The 10,659-nt window shown below is 35.7% G+C and overlaps 1 protein-coding gene across 1 annotated transcript; it reads right to left on the bottom strand.

Moving 5' to 3' along the window:
• Positions 1-2,332: 2,332 nt before the first annotated feature.
• LOC144438850 (uncharacterized) lies at positions 2,333-10,243 on the bottom strand. The gene is made up of 7 exons (XM_078128039.1): positions 10,007-10,243; positions 7,869-7,953; positions 7,203-7,288; positions 5,774-5,866; positions 5,351-5,419; positions 4,523-4,603; positions 2,333-3,558 (listed from the first exon to the last, which is right to left on the bottom strand). The coding sequence occupies exons 1-7, from the start codon at positions 10,079-10,081 to the stop codon at positions 3,271-3,273; spliced, it is 777 nt and encodes a 258-aa protein (XP_077984165.1). The 5' UTR covers positions 10,082-10,243; the 3' UTR covers positions 2,333-3,270.
• Between the last annotated feature and the right edge of the window lie 416 nt (positions 10,244-10,659).

The raw sequence follows: 10,659 nt of genomic DNA, 5'->3' as shown, positions 1-10,659 counted from the left end.
ATACTTTTGATTATGTGTGAATCAAACTGTTGGTCAAATACATTTCACACCTTTTCTCATATAAACAGATGCTCTCATCATTACTGTTTTCTTGAAAATCAACAAAGCAAACAGGAGAGCATTTGCTCTTTTGGGTTAGGTTTCTGCATTATTTCTGATGTAGAAGAGTTGGATGCAACCTGTCACGGATTATCAAGCGTTCGGTATTATTGCAACCATGGGAAATATCTAAGAATTTCAATTTTGTAGATCGTATTTTGTTTTGCTTGAGTTCTTCTCCACAAACCATTCAGCTTTCACTTTTATTATTCGGCAACAATGAATTACATGACATCTTGGTTGTAACTCAAAATGATGTAGGAATTTGGCAACACTGCATATACGCTATTCCATAAAACATGTGAAATTGAGACGTAACGAGGCATGAATCAAACCTTGGACCTTGGAGATAAATGGCTTGTTTAGTCATCAGTACGGTGGCCCCTAGGCGACAATACACAATCTTAATACTTTGGGCAACTTTTCCTTCTAAAGCACACACTCTTAATTGTTTGAACAAAACTTTACTTTCCAAAGAATGAACTTTGAATTCTTGAGAGGAAACTTTTAATTCTTTGAACAAAACCCTTCCTAGGCTTCCAAAGAACACACTTTTAATTCTTTGACTAAAGCATTTTCCCTAAGAACGAACTTTTAATTCTTCAAAGGAAACATTTCTTTTTCATGAGTAAACTTTTAATTCTTTGAACCAAAACTTTTGTTTCGTAAGAGCAACTTCTAATTCTTGAAAGGAATCTTTTCTTTTTTCTTTCAAGAACAAACTTATAATACTATGAACAGAATTTTGTTTTCAAAGAGCAATCCTTATTTTCTGACTTGCTAATCAGTCTTCAATTCAAGTAAATTTGAAATTTCAAGTCAAAACTAAATTTCATGGTACCAGTAACGTTTAATTTCAATATGTGAAACTCTGCCTATGAGGGCGCAATTTAAGTTTCGTCGGAGCCTAAGATAGCACAAACACCCAAATGCTAAGGTTCTATGACAAAGAGTGTATCTTTACCGTTGGCCACATATCATGGGAGTCTGCAACAATGCATATACAATAGGTGAACAATTTATATTCATGACTTCTAAGTACTGTAAACTATCTTTGGTGCAAAAAAAAACAAAACATGAATATTTAGGGTTCAACTCTTGCATAGGCATTTCTCCAGACTCCCATGAGACACTGGGGCAAACAGTGAAGTTACTATGAAATGACTCTCCAGAACATAATTTTACCAAAATGCCTATATTTCCTGGTGTTGTGTTCCCCTTTAAACACACTGTCCACCCACTAAAATCAGAAACCACAAAGAGTTACATACACTCCCTGTTTTGTAGAGATCCGATATCAAAATAATGAATTGTTATACATTATTTAATGATGGCTTCTTTGCAGGACGTTGCAGTGTCTAACAAAGCAATTAATTATACATTAGCAAGACCATTGCCTACATTTTCCCGCTCTGAATACATTAGCAAGACCATTGCATTCATTTTACAGCTCTGAGTACATGCCTAGATTTTACAGCTCTGAGTATATGAGCAAGACCACTGCATACATTTTACAGCTCTGAATATATTAGCAAGACCAGTGCCTACATTTTACAGCTCTGAATATATTAGCAAGACCAGTGCCTACATTTTACAGCTCTGAGTATATTAGCCAGACCAGTGCATACATTTTACAGCTCTGAATATATTAGCAAGACCAGTGCCTACATTTTACAGCTCTGAATATATTAGCAAGACCAGTGCCTACATTTTACAGCTCTGAGTATATTAGCCAGACCAGTGCATACATTTTACAGCTGTGAATATATTAGCAAGACCAGTGCCTACATTTTACAGCTCTGAGTATATTAGCAAGACCAGTGCCTACATTTTACAGCTCTGAATATATTAGCCAGACCAGTGCCTACATTTTACAGTTCTGAATATATTAGCCAGAACAGTGCGTACATTTTACAGTTCTTAGTATATTAGCCAGAACAGTGCCTACATTTTACAGCTCTGAATATATTAGCAAGACCAGTGCCTACATTTTACAGCTGTGAATATATTAGCAAGACAAATTGGTACATTTTACAGCTCTAGTCTGAATATATTTTGGAAAAAATAAAGGTATATTGAAATTATATGTTTGCTTTCATAGTGATTGAATATTTCACATTTACAGTTTAGATATTGTAATCCTTAAATATCTTTCAATAAAAATTGTAATGAAAATATTGTCAACATTAAAAAACACCACGAAAGTGTCATATTAAATAAATGAAGCAGCAAATAGAATCATTTATTGGGTATTATCAATATTCAACTACTTTTCCATAATGATGATTGTTCCATTTCAATATGTTGATCATGTATCGTGGTACCATGACAGAGCTGTTGGTATCTTTGGGAATTACATGTATTGTCTTCATGGTGTTACTTGTCTTGATTGAATGTTATTCGATTGTTGATATACACAAGAATATTGTTGCCTCATGCCCTCTATCCAATAAGAATTTACAGTAAAATACTGCCCTCTGTGGCCAAATTAGAAAACAATGACATTGCTGATGATGAAGGCGGCCACACTACCATAGCGGAATATCCATGTAATTATTTTTCACGAAACACAATTGAAATTTAAACCTGAAACAGAACATCATCTTATAAAAATCTTACTAACAGTTCTACATTTGGTATATTTGTATTATATGTATGATCTTTGAAAGTGTAGCTTACATTTGTTATCTGGTGAAATAAATTGCTACATCTTATCGTCTGGCAAAAAAAAAAAATCTTAAGTGGAGTGTTATATTTTATCTTCTTGTTCAACAAAAATTTATCAATTGTGCAACTGTACCATTTTTCATCTGGCTCAATAAAAATCTTACTAACAGTCTAGAGATTTTTGTCAAACAAGACAATAAGATGCAGTGATGATAGTAAGATATTTGTTGAGCCAGACAATAAAATGTAACACAATCATTTTTTTTTTTTTTTTTTCTTTGGCATGGTATTCATCTCTGGTTACAATGTTTAGTGTCAGTTTTAATGATTTTTAAAGAATGGAATGTCCAACAATATCCTATCTAAGGTAATATTGTAAAAATATGATTATTTAATTGAAAGTACCACCTACCATGGCATATTGACAGAACAACCGACCCATCGATCACTTTGAAAGAGAAACAAAAGAAATGTCACTCTGACAGACACTCACTTAAAAAAATATTATGATGTGCATTGCTTCCCAGTTTGAGTTTGTGTTGGTGGTGGCGGTGCTGCTGCACCACCAGCAACTGACATTAGTTGTATCGATGTGTTTGGTTGATATGCTGGTGCAGGCTGATTTGGTGCACCATAAGGAGGAAGGCCTACAACAGTAGAGACTTGATATCCTTGGTTTACAGGGTAATCTGGTCCTCTGAATGGTTGAATGATAACTGTACCGCCAGGTGGAACAGTTTGACCAACTACGGCTGGAGACATGCCAGCATGGTATACCACTACATGCTGAACCTATGGACGAGAGACGTAACAATAGCAACACAAATCTCTCTATTTTGCTGTTTATTTCACTTTTATTATTTTGTTTTCTTAATTAAACAAACAAACAAACAAACAAACAAACAAACAAATGAAAATAAAGATAACTGAATACTAAAAATTTCACTTAAAAATCGACTAGATCAGCCTATCAAATTATTATTTAATATGAGTATCGCCATTCTAGTGCCCTCTGGTGGTGAAATTTGGGAAACATCTTGACCCCCGTAAACATTGCTATAGCTATGCTATTTCAAGGTCAAATCTCAAGGAAGTTAGAATTCAGTATCTAATTCTTAATCATTTATATCATACTAATTTGCTATACACAACCCATACCCATAACACCAAAGTAAAGCGTTTTCTGATAATGTACCACAATCATTTATAGCATCTATATCAAGTTTAAAAGTATAGGTTTCATTTGCTAATTGACCACATTAGAAAGGCCACATGCTGGGCTTGTAATTAAACCAATTGAAAGAGTATACATTTACACTTGATATGAATGCTATAAACGATTGTGGTACACATAGTAAATGCTTTACTCTGGTGTTATGGGTTGTAAATTTAAGTGTGCAAAATATTGATTTTAGCGTATAGACCTTGTGACAGCAAGAATTGTAACCACTGAAGAAAAAGAATATGGTGCTGGCAGTGAAGATGACTGCCTGCCGATCAATAAACTTCCAATCCCAATTAGCATGCTCAAATGCAAAGGATTATGGTGTTATTTGTGGTAGAACAGCCTTCCTTCAAGGAACCTAGAATGGATTATTTGTGATTACAAATGGGTAAGACATTGGAAACAGTGATTGATTTTTGTCCATTCTCATATTTCCCATAGTACATCATTCAGGACATTATACGATGGATGATATGCAAGTTCCCTCTTGTGCTAAATCATGTCTATTGATTCTTTCATGTGCATACTTACTGGTCCAGCAATGTGTTCCAAACGCCCTCTCCCTGCTTTTAACTCCTGGTACTGGGAGATAACACATAAAACGCAATAGATCTGAAAAATATATCAACACAATGTGACTTGAATTAGGATATATATGTAGGACAACTTTTTGTCTTCCTATGTATGGTCTTAACTTTGAAGGTAACAGGATGTCTCTGTGACTAAAATCACCTCATCTTGACATTTGACTTTGAAATTTATAAGCTAACTGCAACACCAAAATCATATATTTATAGCATGAACACAACATGTATATGAATAAAGTGCTATATGGTGATTTTTTTTATTAACTCTCACTTCAGGCATAGACGTGACAGTGGAGAGGATAATGCTACATGGCAAAAACCATCACGAATACACAAGTTCTATGCATCTAGATTAAAACTGACACCAACTGTCAGAATAGGAAAACACTTACTGTAATTACATGTACCAGTGATTACTTGCACCAGTGTGTGTGCATAGTAGTGCTATTTGCACTGCAGTGCAATATGCAAATGATATGCAAAAGACTTGTTCCTTGCACATGAAATCGCATAATCATAGTATGATTTTAATGGAACTCATTTCAGATAAACATGTGATGATAAAATGAACCCCATGCCCCGAGTTCCAGTGTGGGTACTCAGGGGTATTTGCACTCATGTTTGTAATGATTTCTGTTGCATTTTCACTCATTAGGCTCTTGAGAGTACTGCTGCAGAGAACACTGCAAGTACTTGTGCAAATACTCTCGAGTATGCCACACTTGCACTCGTAGCTTCATGGGGTTCTGTCATATTAGTCCACATAACTTACATTTAGCAATGTCCTTCCAATGTAAAATACCAACTCAAACAAAGAAAACCAATATATTTTACTTATTCCCTGTAAGACAAAGACAAACATATCATAAAACTAGTACTGGAAAATATTTCACTGCCACGAATAAAAATGACCCATACATGTATAATATTGATGATGAGAATTTTCAGAAATTTGTCAAAAAGTCATCATGTTACAGCTACTAGGGGTTTAAAATAATCCCCAATTCATCACGAGAAGAAATTTAAGAACTACTGAATCAAACACACACTGCTTTTGAAAAGTCTTGTGACAGAAAAATTACAGATTTTGACCATTTTGAAGTCTGTCCAAAAGTGACCGTATAATGTCATGTGTACATGCTATGAGTACACATTCAGAGGTGACAAACACTTAAACAGTACTTCAAAGACTTACAGCTTCAATACAGATGTAGATTGTACAGGCCAGCTCCACCAACATAAAAAGTACCATCCCATGTATCCATGGCAACAGCATTGAAGCATTATTCTTGAAAACAAATGATAACAGTGATGCATCATGTCAACATTTTCTCATGCATACATGCGCAATTTCCCATGAGCGTTACAACTGTGCATAATTTTTGCTGTTACTCTCCTCAGTGTTACGTCGTTATACCTACTTTTCAGCAGTACTGTCTGCTGAGTTACTCAGTGTATTTGAGTTATGCAGCACAGTACATCAACAGAAAAGTACCTAAGTGTACCTCTACTGATGATCCAACAGTATATGTATTATTTAACCACCGAGAGTACACTACCACTGGCAGTAAGTTGAAGATTAATGCTGAAAAGTCAACACTACGTACCAGTGGCAGAGTCAAGCAGTGGTATGTTATTGGTGTTCTACACTAGTAAACCATTAGTGGAGAATGCAGCATAACGGTAATGTACCTCCACCACTGTGTTACATCGCAGGGGGGAATTTGCATGTGTATAATCAGGAGAGAATCATCCCCTTCATAGGACTGACATAATTTGGCTTGAACATTGACCCCTGTAGCATTTACTCCTATGGACGGAATGAAGACAATAATAATTTCTACTGTAAAATATTTGCAAGAAATTTTACCACTATTCTCTATCTATACTACAAAAAGAATTCTCCTTAGTCATCTCCAGTCTCTGTGTTTGGAAAAGTTATCTTTTTTTCAAAATGTACTATTATAACTGGTTAAGTAACTAATTACAAAAAGTTACTGATGACTGTCTGAAAACCATATTTCAATATGTGATTTACAAGGGGTCTATTTTATTTCCATGACAACAAAATATGAAACTGCCAACATACTTGCAGCACATTGCCCTGCATGAAAGGGATCCTTCTCTCTTAAATTTCACAAGGGTAAAGGTACGTACCACACTTTTCTTAGTCAGTGCACAGACAAGTAAGTCTATGGTCAGTGTGACATTTTAAACAGTCCACCAAAGTTAATACTATTGTCTTAATACTGTACAGTTGGCACTGAGTAGCCATTTGGTATGATACTGAAAATTTACAGTCACTCATTGCTTCATGATAATAAAATAATATTATCCATGTATTTCAAAATTATAGAAGCGATGAATTCATTTCGTAAACAAATTACTGAAAGCAGTTGTGTTCAATATGTAATGCAAAATCTTGTGAAGGGAATATACATGCATACACATGTTTAACTATATATGCGTTCTTTAACAAAATGCATGTTTGTCCATTTGTTCACTTGAAGACACCAGAATTAATAATTGGGAGGAATTCCTTTCAAGTTATGTCCCCAATGCTACTAATTCTACTTTTCATATTGCTTGACAGACAGACACAAAAATTGTCAGTTTTTACTCACCTTGTGAATACCAACAATAAGAATAGCTGATAATATGCCTAGTAGGAAATACATGAACAGCATTATGTAGAACAGCACTGCAATATCTCATAGAGGAAGAAGAAGAAAAAAAATTTAATCATGATATCAGTCTGAAAGATGCGATGCTTATGTTTATAGTGCTGTTCACAATGTGTGCATTTTTATTTGGATACATCTATCACTACCAACTGTTGTGATTGGCTTAAGTTCCAACTCAAATTAAGCTACAACTGTTGTGATTGGCTTAAGTTCCAACTCAAATTAAGCTACAACTGTTGTGATTGGCTTAAGTTCCTACTCAAATTAAGCTACAACTGTTCTGATTGGCTTAAGTTCCAACTCAAATTAAGCTAACAACTGTTCTGATTGGCTTAAGTTCCAACTCAAGGTAAGCTACCACTACCAACAGAGGGTCATTTCATGATGTTATATAGCCAACAATTACTTGCAATTTCAGAGAATGATCAAGTTGATTCTGTGCCTCTATAGGGTATATTTGAGGTGGGCCACATTGGCTCATTAAGGGTCAGCCGAAATAATTATTCATGGTTGAACAATGAATATTCATGAGACATGTTTTACACTGAAGGGAATAAATATGCACTTGGGAGTCATTATATATATGCTTTCAAGTCAGGAATTTACCTCTTTCATGATATGCTGGAGTGCTTCGTTGTCCATAGTAAACAGCGTTGTATATATCTATAGCAATGCAAATCACACAAAATATCTGGAGATCACAAAAAAAAGATGGATTCTTTATATTTTTAGAGGCAAAACCAGCTTGTGATTTATCATTTTTAGTGGTTAAACCAATAGGATCAGCATAATGGCTCCCTGTTGTGTAGTGGTTTGAGCTCAGAATTAGCAGTCGGGAGGCCACATTGATTCAATTTTTTATAATGACCCAAATCCCCAGTGAATGTTCTACAGACTCAGTGGGTAGGATAAACCACACAGTAATGTCTCACTCACAAGACCAGTGCAAATTTGAGGGAGACTCCTGGAGTAATAGGACTGGCAGGGACGAATATACTCACTCAGAGCCCATAGGTGCTATTGCATTGCTGGCCCGGGGTGACTCTGGGATGGCCTGTGGACTGACTGAGAATTAAAGCCTTGACAGTTCCTGAGTGACATGATATGGAGTGTGCAACAGAGCCATGCAATGTGGTCCCAAAACTTGAATGGATTTCTGTAGAATTGTGTGGTTGTGTTTATATGTGTCTATCTGTCTGCATAAAAAGAAAATTGTTCGAAAGAATTAAATCCCAGCACAAAATTTTTAAAACAAATAAAAATATGATCAGTTTTGTCACAAAATATCCAATCTCAGTTCCTGAGTTGTGTTCAGGGATCCACACTTCCCTAAAATACAGGTAAATTTCAACAGTGTTCAAGGTTTTGTGAAATAATTGTCTGAAGTGTACAATTGCCATGGATATCTAGCACAGAATTAATTTTTGGTGATGTAGATAGTAATTTTATTTTGGATATTGATCTTGTTAAGATCTTTACAATGATTTGTTCACAGCAATTTGGATTGTAGTAACTTAGGGGTGAGATCAATATTTCAATGTAGGATAAAAAACAATTCTTTTTAACTCCCCCCCCCCCCCCCCCTCCATACCTTGCAGCCCTTCTAACTTAATGGGCCCAAAATTCAAAATTGCTCTTTTGTACTTACATTTACTAGAGCGAAAATTATTCATTCTATTAATTTGACATTTTTTGGAAATATTTGTACTTAGGGGTACAAAACTGATTCCATTAAAAAGTAAAATTGGGTTTTCTTTATAGTATGGGAATTAAAATGTCTCAACAGTCAACACCCCCCCCCCCAAAAAAAAAAGAAGAAGAAGAAGAAGAATTTAGTAAGTTTTTGTCCTTCATTGAACTATTAATCTCACTCCTAATAGCTGAATTTGAATCATAATGAACTTACTAAAAATGTTCAGTTAAGTTAGTGAGACTTATCAGTTATACCGTCAAACCACACTGTTTCGTACTGTATTGCACATGCATATATTTCGTTATGCTGTATGGTGTGTGTGTGTGTGTGTAGTGTAGTGTAGTGTAGTGTATGTAGTGTAGTATAGTGTAGTGTAGTGTAGTGTAGTGCAGTGTAGTGTAGTGTAGTGTAGTGTCGTGCAGTGCAGTGTAGTGTATGTAGTGTAGTGTAGTGTAGTGTAGTGTAGTGTAGTGTAGTGTAGTGTAGTGTAGTGTAGTGTAGTGTAGTGTAGTGTAGTGTAGTGTAGTGTAGTGTAGTGTAGTGTGCATGCGTGTGAGGATGCGAGGTGTGTGGGTGCCATTGGTGGATGGATGGACAGATGGATGGATGATGCATGGCCCGAGTTTTACCATGATAAATAATAACATTTCTTGGCCTTTGAATCGACCATTGTTTACGGTACTGGTAACCCAATGACAGACCAAATGATGAATGGGGCTCAGTCTCATCGAAATAATTAGTTAGAATAATTATAAATTAATGGCCGTCTGTATATACAGTGGGGTTTTAATTATTTTCTCGATCCCCGAGACACAACAGCCTCGTTTCCAAAACTAGGTCAAGGCTGCAAGGTCACAGATCTACATACTTTCAATTTGTATCAACGACGACGCGATGCGATGATGATGATGACGATAATAAGTCAATAATATATGCGTAGCATGAATCAAGGCTGTCCACTTCAAAAAAACTGTCAACATATTTGACTTTATATTAAAGGTAGTTTGCTCACTGTGCACTTACATCACGTACATCACGTCATTGCACTCACCAAAGTGTAAATAGCACTCGCCAGTGAGCCGGTTCTCACGTTATGCCAACAACAACACTGGTGTAGTATGGCCATCTTGATCTTGGTATCTTCTCAGTTGATATGAGCAACTGTTATTTCGGTTTACATCACACTGAAAGTGGTCAAATCCATATCGGCTGTTCTAATTTCTTTCTACGCCACCGGTTTGTACTGTTATTTGTTGATGCTGGCGAGACAGAATTTTACGTCATACAAGCTATGGCGAAAGTGATGAGGGATGCTCGAAGAGCGCTCTCTCGTGTTCTGATTCATAAAGTCACGATATATAAGAAATTAAATACATCAAAATGTTAAAAATATTTTGAAGTGTCTAAAAATCTGCACGTATTTATTTCATTTCATTTTTTATTTGTTAATATTTCCCCTTGTAAACAGATGTAGGCGTATATGGTAACTTAGGTAATGTGGCCCATGCATTGCACTGTAGTATTATGACCCAATCAAGTTCCCTGCATCACGTATCAACTCAATCTGATTAAAATCTGATGTTAGATAGGCTGGTTTTCCTGTATTTACCTTTATTCCATCGTTATTGCGTCTTTTACGTGAGTTTTTGTTTTCCTGGGCGAACGCCTTTCTAACGTTAGAAAGGCGTTCGCCCAGGAAAAAAA

This window comes from Glandiceps talaboti, chromosome 8 (assembly GCF_964340395.1).
Source record: "Glandiceps talaboti chromosome 8, keGlaTala1.1, whole genome shotgun sequence".
Classification (NCBI taxonomy): Eukaryota; Metazoa; Hemichordata; class Enteropneusta; family Spengelidae; genus Glandiceps; species Glandiceps talaboti.
Note: the sequence above shows the minus strand (reverse complement) of the source record. Positions and strands in the feature narration are given on the sequence as shown.